Consider the following 20,316-nt stretch of genomic DNA (forward strand, 5'->3'; position numbering starts at 1 on the left):
GAAGCATTTTATAACTCTTTTTACTTGCAAATTTTGAAATAAATTTCTAATCAAATCTTTTTGGTTCATGGACGATATCTTCCAATTATTTTTATTCTTTTTACTCTTCTGTTGCCCTGTTATTTAAAAATGGAAATGGAAAGTGTACCTCAGCTAGATATGTTCTAATTTATTTTTCCTCCTCTTATTTCCTGCAATAGGATGGTGCTCACGTGAAGTCCATGGGAGCAGGAACAGAGGCTTTATCAAGCTCGCTTTAAAACTAAAGAGAGCTGTTGTATTTAAAAATGTATATACCTTTTTAAAAAGCAAATGTCTTTACCTGCATCAATAATAGTATTAAATAGATGATTAAACTGCACATTTTTTAAAATCTTATATCCTTTTCACTATTTATGCTGCTTATTTACTTTTTGTACTTGACTCTTCAAAAACTAGTTGGTTTCTTTCCAATTAAGCACTTAGCTTAATGCTTGAGTGTCTTGATATTATGATTCATTAAATCTTTTTTTTTACACCATTTAATTTCTGACCTAAAGTACCTGACAGAGCACTCTAAATTCCAAGGGTATTTTTTTCCTTAGCTGGATTTTTTTTTTCTATGGAAAACTACTTCAAACATAATACTTCATCCAGGTAAAGAACTGTCTTCCATTTGAGGATGAATGTCACCTGGTGGTGTTGCTTTGAGTCCAAGCTGATTCTTGGAAAGGTGCAGGTTTGATCAGTCTAGTAATACCAAGGGAAAGCTTTCTCTGAGAATATGCTATAGTTGCGTAGTTCAGGAGTCTTTGCTGGCTGGCATCCTCAGAAGCAATTTGATTAGAGTCCTTAGAGTCTAAAGCCTGTAGATTATTATTTTTTGCTTATGGATCTTTCCTCCTGCTCTAGAAACCTCTCCTGTGGTGTCATGAATGATGACCTGCTGAGAGCCACAGGCACTCTATCTGTTTATGTTTTAAAACTAGGAGTTCTTTTCTTTGATGACATTGTTGCAGCTGCAGCTTTATAGAGTGCTTCCCCTACAGCTGTACTGAACTTTGTTTCACTTTGGCATGAAATACTCCCAATCTTGCTTTTTCAATAAAAAGTAAATATTACAATACAAATGGTGCTGCTTTTACTTGTGGCTACAGTCTCACCAGTGCTGAGAGAGGAATTCAAAGCTCAAAGTGATCTCAAAAATACAAATGTCTCATAGATGAATAATAGAATTTATTTTGCTGTTATCCAAATTTTAGGGCTCGGACATCTTGTTTTAATACACATGCAATTCCCCCTTTGCAAAGGCTGGCTGACCATAGATTCACTGCAGCAATGAGATTTTGTTTTCTTGGCCAAGCCTGGAACCCAATGTGAACCCAACCCACTCTTATTCTTTGAAGGGATCTAATATGTAAAGAGATGGTTTAGGCATTTTCTGTGGTCTCGTGCAATCCTGTGCCTTCAAATATACTATCTTGTTCTATGATCCTTTCAGATCTTTCAAGCTAAGCATGGTCATTCCAAAGTCCATAGGAAACACCTAACTGTCAAAGTGATGCTGTTGATTTAGGAATTCTTCCCTCTAAGTTAGATCAGTACTGAAACAATGCCCCAATATGGTGCTAGGGGTCACTTTGCTGTTTGTTTTTTGGTACAACATAACATCTACTTGGCACTGGTGAGGCCTCAACTGGAATACTGTGTCCAGTTCTCGGCACCATACTTTTAGAAAGATGTGGACAAATTGGAGAGAGTCCAGAGGAGAGCCATACATATGATAAAAGCTTTAGGAAAACCGGCCCTGTGAGGAAGGGCTGAAAAAACTGGGCATATTTAGTATTGAGAAAACTGAAGGGGCACCCGATAAGTTTACAAATATAAGTGTGGTTCTAAAGAGGACAGTTATCAGTTGTTCTCCATGTCCACTGAAGGTAAGACCAGAAGTAACAGGGTTAACCTGCAGCAAGGGAGATTTTGGTTAGATACTAGGAAAAACTTTGAGTATAAGGACACTGGACTAGGCTTCCAAAGGAGGTCATGGACTGGCCATCATGGGAGGATTTTAAGTACAGGTTAGACAATCACTGTCAAGGATGCTCTAGATATGCCTCAGCCCAGAGGTCTGGCCTAGATGACCTCTCAAGGGGCCTTCCACCCCTGTTTTTCTATGATAATGTGGTCAAGTGAAGATGCCATGACACTTTTTGTGAAAGCAGGGTGTTAACACCAATGTTATGGCTGTATGCTGACTTAGGTAACTAAATTCATAGAATCATAGAAATGTAGAACTGGAAGGGACCTTGAAAGGTCATTGAGTCCAGTCCACTGCCTTCACAGCAGGACCAAATACCGTTCCTGACAGATGATTTTGCCCCAGATCCCTAAATGGTCCCCTCAAGGATTGAACTCACAACCCTGGGTTTAGCAGGCCAATGCTCAAACCACTGAGCTATCCCTCCCCCAAAAATTAAATTAAGCAACTAGAAATATGGAGGAGACCTAGTGCCATTTCACTTACATGGAGCACAGTTTGAGAACTGCTGATATACTTGTATCATGTTTCATATAAGCTTCATAGAATCATAGAATACCAGGGTTGGAAGGGACCTCAGGAGGTCATCTAGTCCAATCCCCTGCTCAAAGCAGGACCAATCCCCAAATTATGCCACCTAAAATCATCCTTACAGTTTTAGTTCAATATAACATTTTTCCTCACTTCACTTCCTAACTGAAACTGATTATGCTGTTTTGCTGTGAAACGGTTAACACCTGCCACATTTTATCTCCAAGACAGGTGAACTGCGAGCACAATAAATACCTTATGTACATCGGAGGGTTAATGTAATTTTTAGATAATACTTGTAAACCAGTTTGAGACCAGGTGATTAATGCAAAGGAGTAGTAGTATTGTACAATGGTTATATGATTTATGTTGTGATTGCCAAATCCTGGATGATATTTCATGGTTCCTTTACTTAATATATAGCTCCATTGGAAGCAAATAATATAACTATAAAGTAATTTGTACCTTTTAGCTTAGCGTATTTCCTGATAACTCTCATTTACACAATAATAAAATAAATCATTATAAATCTTTCTTTGCTGTTTGCTTTTCAGTCAGGAATAGTGATTCCTATTATTTAAATAAGATGATGTCATTATGCCAGTAGAATTATTGTAACACATCTGTGTGAGCATGACTCACTGTCAGCCAGTCAGATTACTCGATTTCTCCATTTCATTTGCTAATGTAATTTATTTGTTTAAATATACTAAAGGAAAATGCAGATGCAGTACCCTGAATGCATTATCCTGGCCTGACTATATTTGGATTGTAAATTGACACTGATCAACAGAGCAATAAAAGCCTTCAGGAGGTTTTGCAGCTGATTTAGCACCCAATCCTGCAAGGTGCTGAGAACACTCAAGTCCCATTAAATGCCTCAATAGTTCAGGGCCCTCACTATTTTGTAGGACGGATGCTCCAGAGACGTCCTCTGTGACCTTGGGTAAGTCACTTAGCCTTCCTAAGCCTCAGTTCCTTATCTGTACAATGGAGTTAATGGCACTGCCCTATCTCACAGGGGTGCTGTGAGGATAAATACATTAGGCAGTGTGAGGAGCTCAGATACTATAGTGATTGGGGCTATATACAGGGCCAACTCCAGGCACCAGCTGAGCAAGCAGGTGCTTGGGGCGGCCAAGGGGAAGGGGCGGCACGTCGGGCTCTTCGGTGGCAATTCAGCGGAGGGTCCATGTCCCTCTCAGAGGGAAGGACCTGCCACCGAATTGCCGCTGAAGAAGAAAGCGGCGCAGTGGAGCTGCTGCCGATCGCGATCGCAGCTTTTTTTTTTTTTCCTTCGCCGCTTAGGGCGGCAAAAGCCCTGGAGCCAGCCCTGGCTATATAAGTGCCTAAGATAAATAGATAGACAGGAGATGTTAATCCCCTTAATTTGTGCCTAGACAGGAGATGTTAATCCCCTTAATTTGTGCCTGTCGCAATATGCAATATATAACACACAATGCAATTCTGAACTGGCAACGATGGGTTTTTTATACATTTCTGTTCATTTTGAAATGTATTTTATTGTGGTTGTAAATAACCATTGCAACTTTATTTACATGTGTCCAAAAGAAAAAAAATATGAATTAGTTTTACTAGGACTAAAGTGTGAGAAGTCATTTTTACTGGAACTTGTATAATCTAGGTAGTGTTATTCTTAATAGTCTATTACTAGTATTTGTGTTTTTCTTCTTCTTCTTCTTGAAGTGGGAAGGAAGCAGGAAATATTGAAATGACACTGAGGGTGCAGAGGAGGGTGTTTTAAGGCTAGGATGATTGGTCCTGGTAGAAATCCAACGCTGCCAGTTCCAGCCCTGTTTGGAGTACCTATGAAGAAACCGGAACTTTTACCTGTTCTAGTTCAGCAGCTTTTGTGTCAATATATTTTTTAAATATCATCTCATGTGCCAACTCAGAAAATCCCATGCTCTAAAAACTCATCCTATGAACATGGTTGACAGGTCAGTTGCTACACTTTAGGATCATACTCCCTATATAACAGAGAGAAGGGAAGGGCCAGCCAGTTCTCTGCGCAGTGTTCCCTTCCCTGCCACCCTTGCTCTAGGGATGGCCATATGGGGTAAAATCGTGGCATCATTGAAGCCAATGGCAAAATTCCTATTTACTTCAATGGCCCCAGGATTTCAGCTATAGAGTGTGGGTTGCGCTCTTAAATGCTGACACTGAAACATCATGATGTAAATTCACAATTGTCATAATATTGCAGTTACGGTAGCCTGACCAGAAATACTTCTGGTTTTCCAACTCTTAGTAGATATATGGCTGGATTGTGCTTTGCATGCATACATGTAAATGGTGTGCAGTAGAGTATGAAATGTTGAATATGGTTACAACTCTCTTCATTAATACATTGTCACCCCCACATGTGTCTACATGCATATTCATTACAGTAAAGGTGCCCATCAGGACATACATACCTCAATGCTGCCCTCCATTGCTGAGAACTAGCTGCTGTATATCTTGGAAAGTTCGCTATTGTGTATACACAGCAGAGTAGCTAATTTTCCAGAATATACAATATCGGAGGGTACAACTATACACAAAGGATGAAGTCCTGAATCCATTTAAGTTGATCAGAGCTTTGCCATTGACTTAAATGGGGCCAGGATACACTCACAGGATCTACTACAAACTGTTCAGAAGTAATAAAATAATTGAGTGTTCATGCCTGCTCTGTGCTTTTATTATATCATAAGAATATGGTGGACATTAGAATCATAGGACTGGAAGGGACCTCGACCAATCCCCTGCACTCAAAACAGAATGAAGTATTATCTGGACCATCCCTGACAGGTGTTTATCTAACCTGCTCTTTAAAACCTCCAATGATAGAGATTCCACAACCTCCCTAGGAAATTTATTCCATTTTTTAAGCACTGTGAGAGTTAGGAAGTTTTTCCTAATGTCCAACCTAAATTTCCTTTGCTGCAATTTAAGCCCCTTTGCTTCTTGCCCTATCCTCAGGGTTTGATGAGAACAATTTTTCTCCCTCCTCCTTTTAGCAACCATTTATGTACTTGAAAACCTGTTAAAATGTCCCCACTCAGCCTTCTCTTCTCCAGACTAAACAAACCAACTTCTTCAATTCTTCTCTCATAGGTCATGTTTTCTAGACCTTTAATCATTTTTGTTATTCTTCTCTGGACTTTCTCCAGTTTGTCCACATCTTTCCTGAAATGTGGCACCCAGAACTGGACACAATACTCCAGTTGAGGCCTAATCAGCGCGGAGTAGAGCAGAAAAATTACTTCTCGTGTCTTGCTTACAATACTCCTGCTAATACATCCCAGAACAATATTTGCTTTTTTTGCAACAGTGTTACACTGTTGACTCATATTTAGCTTGTGATCCACTATGACCCCCAGATCTCTTTCCACAGTACTCCTTCCGGTTCTGTTCAATATTTTCATCAGTGATTTAGATAATGGCATGGAGAATACACTTATAAAGTTTGCGGACGATACCAAGCTGGGAGGGGTTGCAAGTGCTTTGGAGGATAGGATTAAAATTCAAAATGATCTGGACAAACTGGAAAAATGGTCTGAAGTAAATAGGATGAAATTCAATAAGGACAAATGCAAAGTACGCCACTTAGGAAGGAACAGTCAATTGCACACATACAAAATGGAAAATGACTGCCTAGGAAGGAGTACTGCGGAAAGGGATCTGGGGGTCATAGTGGACTAGTCTGTAATTCCCTGGATTGTCCTCATTCCCCTTTTTATAGATGGGCACTATATTTACCCTTTTCCAGCCCTCTAGAATCTCCCATCTCCCGTGACTTTTTGAAGATAATTGTTAATGGATCAGATATCGCCTCAGTCAGCTCCTTGAGTATTCTAGGATGTGTGTCATCAGGCCATCATATTGTTCATATGTTTCCTTTTTGCTCCATTTACCTTACAGAAAATGTGTTCCACTGCAGCAATATCTAAAGATAATATTATAGAGTGAGTGTTCTCTATTTGTTGCTTTCCATCTTTACCTTATGTTTTATGACTCAAATAATTGAGGAGGCAGGGTGAGTGGTATGTTTCTACCACTTGGTTTTGCTATTTTCAGTATAAATTACAATAATAACGTCCCTGTCTTTCTTGTGCCATCCCCCAAAACACCTGAATATCCAAGGATGGTCTATCTCTCTGAAAGCTTGAGAATACTGTAGATCGTTGTATGAACCCTGCTTTTTAGAAGTTACACAAATGTCTTGTATAGACATAAAATAGAATTTCCCTATGTATATGTAAAAGTTACAGTATGTATAACTTCCTATGCACAGGAACTCTATCTTTGCCAATGCTTGTTGGATCACATTTTCAAGGATTATGAAAGGCCTGATCCTGTCCCCTTGAAGTCAATGTCAAAGCTCCCATTGACTTCAGTGGTGTAGGATCAGGGCCCTAGAGAATAATATTTTCTCAGAAAAGTCACAGTCAAGCTAAATAATTTTGTTTATATATCATGGGAGGCTGAAAAAACACTTCGGTACTGTCATATATTGTAGAGAAAATTGGCTGGATTTGCAACATTGATAAAAGAAAGGATAGATAAGAATTTGAATAACAACTGGAAAGGAAAGTACATTGACCTATTAAAAAACCAATGTGTTGCTTCTGATTTGTAGCAACAAAAACTCTTAAAATGCATGATCGTTTCTTTCTTCTATGTTAATTTACCTCATGGAATCAGAGCTTTAATGTCTGATTTAAAATTCAGGGACTGTGTAGACTTGACATTAAAGAAAATTGATGTAAGATCATGCTACTTTTGGTCAACATTTTCATGTGTGGTAAGGTTGCCAACCTTCTAATTGCACAAAACCGAACACCTTTGCCACATCCCCTTCCGAGGCCCTGCTCGTGCCCCACCCCTTCTCCGAGGCCCCGCCCCCACTCACACAATCCCCTCTCCCTCCGTTGCTTGCTCTCCTCCACCCACACTCACTTTCACCAGGCTGGGTAAGGGGCTGGGGTACAGAAGGGGGGTGAGGGCTCCAGCTGGGGGTGCGGGCTCTGGGGTGGGGCTGGGGATGAGGGGTTTGGGGTGCAGGAGGGGGCTCTGCGGTGGGGGGGGGGTTGGGGTTCAGGAGGGGCTGTGGGATGCAGGCTCCAGGAGGGAGTTTTGGTGCGGGATGGGGCTCAGGTGGTGCAAGAGGGTGCGGGGTCTGGGAAGGAGTTACAGTGTGGGATGGCTGGGGCAGTGGGTTGGGATGCAGGCTCCGTCTGGGCGGCGCTTACCTCAGGCAGCTCCTGGTCAGCAGTGCAGTGGGGCTAAGGCAGGATCCCTGCCCGACCTGGGTCCGTGTGATTCCCGGAAGCGGCTGGCATGTCCCTACACCCACTAGGCAAGGGGCCAGGGGGCTCTGTGTGCTGCCTGCGCCCCCAGGCACCATCCCAGCAGCTCCCATTGGCTGCAGTTCCTGGCCAATGGGAGCTGCAGAACCGGCGTTCGGGGCGGGGGCAGCACGCAGAGTCCCCATGGCTGTTCCTGCACCTAGGAGCCGGACATGCCGGCCGCTTCCGGGAGCCGTGCAGAACCAGGGCAGGCAGGGAGCCTGCCTTAACTCTGCTGCACTGCCAGCCGGACTTTTAACGGAGCCACCAGGGTCCCTTTTCAACTGGGCGTTCCAGTCGAAAACTGGATACCTAGCAACTCTACGTGTTGGACATTAGACCATGATCCTGTAAAAACCAACAGTGGGGCACACACTGCAGTTTTATAGTATAGGTATTACTGGTTCTAGTGGTATTTCCTGTTTTAAGGTATAGGGACTGTCAAAAATCTGTGAACTTTTTAAGTGTTCACTGTACACACGTTAGTAACTTTAATCAGGTGAATAGTCCCTTTTGATTATGAGTGAATTTGCATGCATGTGTAAATGTTTGCAGGGTCAAGGCCTTAATTTGTAAGGAAATGCTTTTCACCCGTGGGCTAACATTTTTTTCACAAAGTGTTCATTTCATATCTGATCTTTCAGTATTAGTCCTCAAAGGAAACCTGCACAGCACCTTCAAAAGGCAAGCTTAGGAGCGTAAATTCATAATGCTGATAAATGCTAAAAATCATTGATTCATCAGGAACACTGGTTTCTTGGCTCATTACAACATTTTGTAACACACACCTGCCTGCTAACCCTCAATGGCCCACTTTAAACCCCTTTTGCATAACAATCTAACTCTTATAGTCCATTTCATTTCAAGTGGACTCCTACAACATCCCTTAGCTCTTATGCTTCACAGTCTGTCCCAATTCATTTAGCTCAGACACTGCTTCCATCCCCACACCTGAAGAAGAGCTCTCTGTAGTTCAAAAGCTTGTAACTTCCACTAACAGAAGTTGGTTCAGTAAAAGATATTACCTCACCTGCCTTGTCACTCTTATAAATAGAATGTCAGAGATGCCTAAATATTAATGTTCTGTTTATTATTTTTATGTTTCTCTTTATAACCAGATCAGTTTATTAAAATAAACTATGGTAACTCTTCCAAATTGCACCCTACAAAACCCAAGTTGCTAAGTCAGAAATCCTGCCTCATTTGTAGAATGCCCATGTTCCTGAACTAGTGTCTAGAAAATAAAAGATAGTTGTGTCAGTTAAAGTATTATGCATGGAAAATAAAAAGGTTGCCCCACGGCTAGCTAATATGTTTCCCCGACTAGATTACTTGGATATTTTTGTTTATTTTTGTAAATCCCATTCTTCTCTTTTTGCAATCTTCTGGGCAGGGTTGTTACCATTTTTAGTTCATTTGTGCACCCAATATAGCTTCCTTAATTGAAAGCAAATTTTCCTCTTTATATGAGGAAGGAAAATTAGTGTTTTCTTACATTCCTGTGTTCAGCTGGGAGACAGAAACGTTTCTGAGAGGGTTGACACAGGGTGTTTTCCCACCACCTTCACAGTCTAGGCAAATCTATTTTAAAGATGTCTCCAACATATGGTATTATTTTTAATGGCCTCCCTGATCAAGTGCAGAGCATAAAATCCTTAAGGTTTAGAAGTTGCAGCATTATTTATTTAAGGAGAAAGAAACATTTTCATATGGCAATATAATTTGTTAAACATAATTTTTTTTCCAAGCGGTTCAGTCCTGAACACTGATGGTTTTCTAATGTGTAGCAGATACAGTATGAATTACAGCCATGAAGAACCTTGTTTTTATATACTTAGAAAGTGTTATCAATAGTGGAAATTCACAGGTGGACAGACAAAAATGTCCTGTTCTGGGATTAACTGCAAAGTAAACTCTGCTACACACATGTGCCATCTGGATCTATTTTCGTTTTTGCACATTATAGAAAAGGGAGGAAGTAGTCCATTGTTTTCTCATCCAACTCATAGATTTGCAGGTTCCTCAAGGTAGTAATTTTTCATATGCTCTATTTAATGTGCTAGGTTGTTGGGTTTTATTTAAAAGCCCTTCTGTTGAATCAGTGGGGAGCAGTTCATATGTTAATGCAGTGGGAAAGCTTTCTGAGCCCACAATTTTGGTAGAGAATATAATTATATGGTTGAACTTTTCCAACTACAGGGCTTTTCAGCACCATGACAGACTTATTCACTAGTGTGGGATAGTGATGAAAAACTGTACAATTATAAAAATTGTACCAAGCTCCTCAACTATAATTGATTTTGTAGTTAAGGAATTATACCTCCAACTCAAAATATGAAAAGGTGCTTATAAATCCACAATTACAGTATAGTGTTCTGCTGAACAGTTTGGCATCTATAGCCAATTCACAGTACAGTACCTGCAAAGTCTCTTAAGCAGTAAGATGCAGCAGACAGTGCATTTCCAAGGGATTACTGCACACTTTGTGAATTGTGAGGCACAAGGCTGAAGGGCAAAGACTTCAACCACCCAAGAAGAATCATCATGTCTCAGAAATGCACTGCCTGGATTTTATTGCTATTCAAATAATGGAAACTACAAAGCAAATAAGGAAAATTGATTAAAAAATTGCAACTTTTAAAAAATTAACAGCAATGTGTAGGTAGCAGAGAGGTTGAAAAATATATTTTAGATAAAAGCCAAATATTACTGCTATGATGGATGAATTCATACAAAACTGTACAATCAAAATATGGCATTACTTACAATAAAGAAGGCTTGTCCATATTACAATAAAATAGATAAAATTCAATAAACAAAGATTATAACAGTTTAATAACACCATTCTGTGTGCAATCCAAAACCCACTGAAGTCAAAAGATTTCAGTGCCTATGTTTGTCCTCACCCACAACTATTTCAGATTTGTGGACAATTTTATACCTTCAAGTCAGCGGGATTGCTATGGGTACCCGCATGGCCCCACACTATGCCAACATTTTTATGGCTGACTTAGAACAGCGCTTCCTCAGCTCTCATCCCCTTACGCCCCTACTCTGCTTGCGCTACATTGATGACATCTTCATCATCTGGACCCATGGGAAGCAGGCCCTTGAGGAATTCAACCAAGATTTCAACGATTTCCACCCTACCATCAACCAGTCCACACAAGAGGTCCACTTCCTAGACACTACAATGCTAATAAGCGATGGTCACATAAACACCACCCTATGCCGGAAACCTACTGACCGCTATACTTACCTACATGCCTCCAGCTTTCATCCAGACCACATCACAGGATTCATTGTCTACAGCCAAGTTCTAAGATTCAACCTTTGCTGTGATCCCTCAGACAGAGACAAACACCTAGAGAATCTCTATCAAGCGTCCTTAAAACTGCAATACCCACATGGTGAAGTGAAGAAACAGATTGACAGAGCCAGAAGGGTACCGAGAAGTTACCTACTACAAGACAGGCCCAACAAAGAAAGTAACAGAACGCTACTAGCCATCACCTACAGCCCCCAACTAAAACCTCTCCAGCGCATCATCAAGAATCTACAACCTATCCTGAAGGACGATCCCTCACTCTCACAAACCTTGGGAGACAGGCCAGTCCTTGCTTACAGACAGCCCCCCAACCTGAAGCAAATATTCACCAGCAACCACACCACACAACAAAAACACTAAGCCAGGAACCTATCTTTGCAACAAACACCATTGCAACTCTGTCCACATATCTATTCAAGGGACACCGTCATAGGACCTAATCACATCAGCCACACCATCAGGGGCTCATTCACCTGCACATGTACCAATTTGATATATGCCATCATGTGCCAGCAATGCCCCTCTGCCATGTACATTGGCCAAACTGGACTGTCTCTATGCAAAAGAATAAATGGACACAAATCAGACGTCAAGAATTATAACATTCAAAAACCAGTCGGAGAACACTTCAGCCTCCCTGGACACTCAATTACAGACCTAAAAGTGGCAATTCTTCAACAAAAAACTTCAAAAATAGACTCCAATGAGAAACTGGATACCATCAAATTGGATTTGCAAACTGTATACTATCAAATTAGGCCTGAATAAAGACTGGGAGTGGATGGGACATTACACAAACTAAAAACTATTTCCCCATGCTAATTTTCCCCCTACTGTTACTCACAGCTTCTTGTCAACTGTTTGAAATGGACCATCCTGAATACTACTACAAAAGTTTTTTTTCCTCCTGCTGATAATAGCCCACCTTAATTGATTTGTCTCGTTAGAGTTGGTATGGCAACCCCCATCTTTTCATGTTCTCTCTCTCTCTCTCTCTGTGTGTGTATATATATATCTTCCTTTTCTACATTTGTTAGATCTCTTAGGCTATGTTTGAAGACTATCACAGTGATTGTATGCAAAAGATAGAGTTAAGGAGACACATGCTACCTTAACTTTGCATTTATTGACCATTGAGGGTGAAATCCTGTCCCCATTGACTTCAATGGGACCAGAATTTCACCTGTAATCTTTGGTTCAGGCTTAACATTTTATTTTGCATTTGATTTATATAACCTACTACAAACACACAACATGTATGTGCTGTAATAGTTGCTTATTCCTGTTTTTTAGTAATCTGAAATTCTTAATCAGGTAGGGAGGCCTTCAATAGAGAAAGCAATGGAGAATATTTCCTGTCAGGAACTGTATTAAAGGGTGAGGAGGATCGTAGCATTGAAAGTATGCATGTTCTGTGATTTTTATGTAAAGCAGTAGAAAGTATTTTCATCCTGGGACATCAGCCATGTGGATTGTCACACAGTTTTATGGTAAATTTGAAATGAATGACAAGCAGATACACTAAGAAGAATTTTGTGCTAAGAATAATTTTAGAGTTTGGTTTAAGCTATGTATTTTAAGTGATGCAAAATAGTAAGATGGATCAACACCAAATAAAATAGAGCAGCTGGAGCCAGAACAATCACTTAGTGGCAGTATTATATGCTGCCATCTGTGGGCCCCAGGTTTGATTTCCCATTCAATTGCTTGGTTCCAAAGTCAGGATTTCTGCCGAGGCATCATGCTCATCCTCTGGGCATGCCTCGCATTGCTCAAAAGCAAACCCTTGTGTGTGGTCAAAGAGTGATGTAGATGTCTCCACAGGGAGTTCCATCCAGTCATCTTTGGCCAGCAGGCTGTGGAATCATATTGGGGCCTCAAAGTTGGGGTGAAGGTTAAAACAGAAGGAAAAAACAGCAGCTGAATGTTTTTGGAATGTGCTATTAGAATCAGCTAATTTTTGGAAACTGAAGGGCTGTGGTTTGTTGTGGAAACTCCAATGGCAAATGGCACCTGATGAGTCAGGAAACAATGTTGCTATGGCTATTAAAAATTACAGCCAAATTCTCAAAGAGTGCCACGTTTGCACATCAGAGAGAAGAATTTAGCTCTTAAGTGATTGTCTCATAGTCACAGAAGTTCAAGAAAAAAGAACTTTATACAATTAAAATGGTGCTGGTGACTGTCAAAAAAAAAAAGTGCTCAGACAAAACAATAATGCAAGCAGTGCGAGAGAGATTTTGTGAAAACAGTACCTAATAGCTCTATGTTAAAAGAAGGCAGCACTGTACAGAACCAGGAAACTTTGTGCCTGATAGTTTTCAGTTGTAAGCAGAAGATAAAATGTTCCTCAGTATTAACCATGGTGGCAATGGGTTGAAAAATCTCTCCAAGCTGTTGTAGTTCCAGATCAAGCTCATGTGTTTTTCAGTTTCTGCAGAATTAGAACTCTGGGGCTTTCTTGGGTGGGTGAATGCTCAAGCCCAAATAGGTGTTATTCATACTGATCATATTTGCATATGAGTCACATTCAGTCTGTGAATTTGCCAGATGTCCATTTATTTTTATTTAAATAATGAGATCATTCCATGAAGTGAACATAATCTAAAAATATAGAGGAAAAACTATTTAGAAAAACAACATTCAAAATGATCTACTTACATATTTTCACATTTCATATATATTTCGTTAGCAGAGGCGCAGTGATGTTGAAAGCACTATTTATTAAAATTTGTTTGACTGTGGATAACATTTCATTAAGCAATATATTGCGTAACAAAGCTGCTTGTTTTTTTTTCTTCCTGGCCTAGTTCTACATTAAAGGAAATATTCTCCTCTTGAATGTACTTGAAATATATACCATTTTCAAAGTCAGCGTCATTTCATTATGCTTCTCATGTTATAAGAGGAAGCTAAGTGTTTATACACAGTGCTTTGTCATTTACTGTCGCATGAAAGAGTTTAAAAATATAATGTTTAATGGGAAGGCAAAGCTAACACATAAAATGAGCAGACAGGAGACAACTGAGGTTCTGATCTCTTATTTTACTCAGTTTACATAAACTTTAAAACTTTTAACAAGCAATAAACTTTCCTTATGAAAAATGGTGAATAACTAACCAATTGAACCCAACAAAAAAAATCTCCAAACATATGGCTAATTCACCCGAGACTCTTAAAATCAAAGCCTCTATCTCAAAAGCCAAAGAATTCTGAGTTTGTTCAGATACACCCAAACCACTCCATGCAGGAAGTATTTACATTAATACTTTGTGAAATAAATACATTTTCAAATACACAGTTTGAGATTGCTGCCTTGGATAAGAAAGGTAACACCATTGTGTCACAGATCACACATCTGGAGGGCTGCTTTGGTTTACATGAAACAGAATCTGCACAATCAGGCTGAAAGAAAAGATGGGGAGGGAGTTTAGCTGAATACTTTATTAAAGGATAGGCCATAAGTGGAGTAAAGGAAAAACTGTTAAAAATGAGTTTCATGCTAAGCTTATCTAATTGATATGTCTACCAGAGGGAGCAGAATATGAGGACCTAGTGATATTTTTAGAGAAATGGGTCCCAAATGTTCTTTGCTATCCATACTAGATGATCCTACGTAAGCTGAGCTATATCTCCCCTTCCTATGGAGAAACCAAGGGAGAAGATAAGAGGCACAGAAAACTACTGCAAGTTTCCCCATGAAGAGAGCTCTACAAATCATCTTCTTGAAGGCTTGGGGGAGACTTCAGAAGGGGGGTGGGGCAAGACGTTCCAACTATAGAGACTACCAAAAGGACACCTCCAGATCCACAGAGGAATGAGCTGTGAGAGCTCTTGCCTTCATATTGCTCCCTGGTCTACCCTGCCCCCACTAACCACTGCTGCTTTGGGGATTATGTTGCTCTGGGCTCGGCCCACCCACCCACCCACATGCACACCTCCGATGGCTTGTCTGTAACAGGTGTTATCAAACTATATAAAATATGAGCTAAATTCAGATCTGGCAGTGTGTGGCGCAATGGCATCTGCACTACTAGTGAGAATGGCAAAAAGTTCCTTTGTAGCTAGAGACGTGCATGATGCAGCCAAATGAGAGGAATTACGTAGAAGCTGTTGTACAATACTGGTGGAGAGACTGAGGAGGGCGTAAATTCTAGGAAAAAGGGATGTAGTTTCGGTGGGCTATAAGAGACGTAGAGAGCTGCTGAAAGTCACACTGTGTGAAACAGTATTTCAGCAAGAGTCTCGTTTGCATTGCAAGAGAGTAGAAGGAATATCAGTGAAGAGATTCATGACAACCTGTATATTTATCATAGTTTATTCAGTCAAAATTGTAACTAAATCATAAAGGCATTTTTCAAAGACAAGTTAGGCGGTACCATTGGGCTGGCATAGCACTATGTATTAAAATAGAAAAGCTGTTATCTATTAGAATATAGCACTCATGCAAACATTTGTGATAGCATTATGGCAACTTATGGGTAGCAAACTGTCTAAATACATAGTCTTAAACATACCACAGGATCTGAGGTTTTTGTTGAAAGCTATAATTAAATCCATGAATGCTAGATGTGTGGTGCATATAATATATTTTCATAAACCGTGGCCATTTGCAGATGCTAACCACTTAAGGCCTGCCAGGGCCACATGGCCTCATATTGGTATTTTGCTAGTATTACAGCTGTATGAGCAATCTGCATGACTGTTAGAAAGCTGATTACAGTTCAAAACCTTGCTTACTCACTGGTGCACCACAGTTTGCCAGATGTGGTACAAAATTAGATTTCTTCTGAATTTCATTACCTACTTCTCTTGAGTGGCATAACTTTACATGTCTCATTAGACTTATACCACTACTTCTCACTCTAGCCCCAGGAGTTTATTATACATAAATTCAATTGAAATAGGGCTGCCCAAAAGAAGGTTGCATTGAAAGCATTGCTCTGCTATTATATTAGTTGCTTCATATTAAAAAAAATTAAGATATAAATGATAGGGCTTCTGCTATTTATTTTGTTCACTAATAATATAACATTCAGAAGTTCCAAAAATAAACCATGTTACTGTGTCATTCATTTATGTCCTGGCAAATGCAACACTGTGGGGCAAATCCTGTCACTTTGCCCCACCCTTTTTATCACAGCGGGCCCTGCCCTCAGTGGAATGAATTATTGAGTTCCCCACAGCCTGGATGGAGGGGAATCCAGCAATATGCAGAATAGAGACAGTGAGTGAATAAAAAATGTTTAGTACCTCTTTTTCTGTGTTGACCAACAAAAATACATCATCAAATTCAAAGTGAAGTGTTTGCAGGTGGTTTCAGTTGCATTTAGATGTAGTGTTCAATTTGTTGTAGAAGTGGTGTCTTTTATATCAAAACCAGTGGGAATTTTCAAAGACTCTGGGATCATTAGAACAAGCCTTTCATCTTTAAGAAACTGTGTAGTTGTTGCTGGGTCAAGTGGTTTTAACCATCAAACCCAGATCAGCAGTTTGGATATTGTCTGGAATGTCCTTCACCTCTTCGCAATAACTATAAAGAAATTATTTTACACAAACAACCCAAATAATAATTTTAGTGGATTCGGTAAGTAGAATGGCTAAAACGGTATATTAAGAGGAAAATTATACAGTGATATAAATGGTGATGCTTTATTTCACATCTTTCTGTTAGTTCCTGCTCCTCCCACCCTTTTCTTCTCCTTTAACTATAGGTGAAACCCCGTTATATCGGGATAGTGGCAGCAGGGCTCCAGCGGTGATTTAAAGAGCTCCGGGCTCCGGCCGCTGCAGGGAGCCTGGGCCCTTTAAATCGCCAGCCGAGCCCCGCCGCCGCAGCCCCGGGGTTAGCAGCGGCAGGGCTCTAGTGGTGATTTAAAGGGTCCGGCCCTCCCCGCAGCAGCCGGAGACCCGGGCCCTATAAATTGCCGGCCGAGCCCCGCTGCTGCAGCCCCGGGGTAGCAGCGGCAGGGCTCCAGCGGTGATTTAAAGAGCCCCGGGCTCCGGCTGCTGCGAAGAGCCCGGGCCCTTTAAATCGCCGCCCGAGCCCCGCTGTCGGAGCCCCGGGGGTAGCAGCAGCTGGAATATCAGAACTATTTGGTTGTAGTTTTGTAACCCCTGTTTCTTTCAGAATTCATTCAGGGTGCAATAAACTTTCGTAACACTTTTACAGATTGTTTAAGCAGTATTTAATATTTAAAATTATCTGACTACTGTACTGTAAAAAAAGTCTTTACTGTCATGTAATTTGGCTGGAATTTGATTGTTCTTTTGGAGGAAATACTGACTAGTCACTTCAGAGAATGCATCATTGCTTATTATCTTTTTAAGAACTGCTAACAGTGCATGGGAAAAGGAAAAAAGTGATGTGTTGGAGGTCTGTCAAAGACGGGATGTTCTATTACAAGGGACTAAACCCAGTAATATTGTTGTGTTTACCCTATGGATAGGCTAACAACTTAAAAGTGCCCAGACCAAGACACTAACCATCTAGCATTTACAGTACTATGTTTGTGTAAGATTCCCCAAAGTATTTAATAATCTGGACATTTTAATATTATCTAACAAACACCGACAGCTGTTGAATAACTATGGGTAGCCATTTATTCATTTTAGTTAGAGGAAAATCAGATATATGGACGTGATTAAATTTCATTGTATCATTAAAATCCTGCATGTACTCAATGCATTTAATTTCAAAATGGTTTTATTTACAATTTGGTATTTATTTCTAGTTTTTTTGCTAATTAATTTTTTCTTGTTTTTCCAACAGCTCGATCAAGTTGTCCGCCAACGTAGCCTGTGTAGTTTGGAACTATTCCTCTCATGTGCACAGAAGCAATTAAGCACTTTATTAAAAGAAGAACCAATCACTTCAGAGCAAGAGAGAGAAACTGAAAATCTAAATGGCAATGAAAACATGTGATTCGTGATGCTACAAATCTGTATGCTGCAAATTACAAAATCTCTCTTCTTTTTAAAATATGGGACTCTATCATTTGTCAAGACTGATCTAAAACAATGTTTAGTAGAAACTATCTGCAGGTGACTTCATTTGATTTTTTAAAATTATTATTACTGGTTTGCAATATTAGAAATAAGAAAATAATTGGAAGAAATTCTCAATATTAAACTGTGCACATGTTGTCATCTTTAAAGCCTTCAGTGGCCTATTAGTGATATCGTAGGCAAATGCAGTGGTGATAATAACATTGCCTTGTTATGGCTGTTTACAAGAGATGTCAGCATGTGTCCATATAATTTATTAGTATTTTTGACACAGAAAAAGGCTGTGATTTGGCCCCTGATTCAGCAAGGCATTTAACCGCATATGAAAGTCTATCCATATCCCCCTGGTACATGATCAATGCATTGCTGCCCTGGGGGCCGTAGAATCTTATCATCACATGTGTCTTATTTATCACTACTGTCAATACTGAGTCATAAGAATGCTGCTCAACATTTTTTAAAAAATTGTTTCTGAAGATCATTCTCCAGCATTGGAAGAAGAATGTTTTTTCTTAAAAAAAAAAAAAAAAAAACCAAACACCACATCTTTTTACACTGAGACAAAAAAGTCTAGAAGTCACTTGTATTGTAAAAACTCATCTGTGGTGAATATTTCTCATTTCTGTTCTTGAAAGATACTGTGATTCCAAAAATCACTTTTTCTCATTAAAGTGGATCTTCGGTAATTGACTTCAATTATAGGAAAGGATACATTTAAATATTTAGGGTGAAGTGCTGCACTTCTTACTCTGGTAGAATTCCCACTGACCACAGTGGAAGCCCTACCTGAGTAGGGAATGCAAGATGGTGCCCTTAAAGCGCCTGATTCAAAGCCTATTTGAAGTCAATGAAAATTTGCCCATAGACTTCAGTTTGCTTTGGATCAGGCCTTTTAGGCTCTGACCCTGCAGTGGAGAGCATGAAGGTGGACTGCTGTGCCTGTGCACTATTGATTGTAGAATTGGGGCCTTAGTTTGTAAGATTTCAGAATCAATTAACAAAAAATGAGAATGTTGCTCATAATTATGAATGTAAATAAATGATGAGTGATATCTCACATAACAAGTTAGTGCCTCGGTGGGAAATCTTGGACATTTATTCAGTGCAATTTTAATTGTAAGTAGACATATTTTGCCATTGAAATTAATTAATTTGACTTTACTATAAGTAGAGCTGAGTGTGAACCGAAAAATCCAAAAATAATTTCATTCCAAGTTCACCTGAAGTGGAAAAAATTTGTTTGTTTGAAACAAATAAAAAGGGGAAAAAACAAGTTTCAGATTAAACAAAATATTTTGTTTGGCCCCAAATTATTTCTTTTTTCATTTTGCTTAGTTTTGGGGGTGTTTTTTACCTATTATTTTTGTTTTTAAATAAATCTAGCTAAACTTTATTTTATCTCTGTACTTGGCACTGGTGCAACTGCTGCTGGAATATTGTGTCCAGTCCTGGTGCCCGTGATTTAAGAAAGATGTTGATAAATTGGAGAGGATTCATAGAAGAGCCACAAGAATGATTAAAGGATTTTAGAAAACATTCCTTTGAACTCCATGAGTCTATCACAATATCTATTTAGCTTAACAAAAAGAAAGTTAAGGGGTGACTTGATTACAGTTTATAAGTACCTTATGGGGAACAAATATTTAATAATGGGGTTTTCTGTCTAGCAGAGAAAGGTGTAACTCGATCCAATGACTAGAAGTTGAAGCTAGACAAATTCAAACTGGAAATAGGGTGTACATTTTGAACAGTGAGAGTAATTAACTGTTGGAACTACTTACCAAGGATCATGATGGATTCTCCATCACTGGTGCTGAGTTACAGATTCTAGTGGGTCAAAATAATGCTGGTTAGCTAGTGGAAATAGTCAAAAGGAATGGTGTAGATGAAACTGGCTCATTCAGTTTTGACTGTCTGCCCACTTTTGTTACTCAGGTCACAATACAGGGTTTTTTTCTGAGTCATCAGAAGGATTCAGTAGCATCAGTGGTTGGAGCACTTTTTACCACCTGTGCCAAGTCAACAGTCTTCTTAGCAAAAATAACAGGAGTACTTGTGGCACCTTAGAGACTAACAAA

The 20,316-nt window shown here is 39.7% G+C and overlaps 1 protein-coding gene across 3 annotated transcripts in view; it reads left to right on the top strand.

Annotated features, from left to right (window-relative positions):
* Positions 1-18,771, top strand: part of CCDC91 (coiled-coil domain containing 91) — a 337,470-nt gene extending 318,699 nt beyond the window's left edge. For all 3 annotated transcript variants that reach the window (XM_029911685.1, XM_024198662.2, XM_024198666.2), the window contains one exon: positions 18,003-18,771. In XM_029911685.1, the coding sequence (XP_029767545.1) occupies positions 18,003-18,155 (153 nt within the window). In that variant the 3' untranslated portion in view covers positions 18,156-18,771. The remainder of the gene's footprint in view (positions 1-18,002) is intronic.
* Positions 18,772-20,316: the final 1,545 nt, after the last annotated feature.

The sequence above is a fragment of the Terrapene carolina genome, unplaced genomic scaffold, assembly GCF_002925995.2.
Source record: "Terrapene carolina triunguis isolate 2854851 unplaced genomic scaffold, T_m_triunguis-2.0 Scaffold112, whole genome shotgun sequence".
Taxonomy (NCBI): domain Eukaryota; kingdom Metazoa; phylum Chordata; order Testudines; family Emydidae; genus Terrapene; species Terrapene triunguis.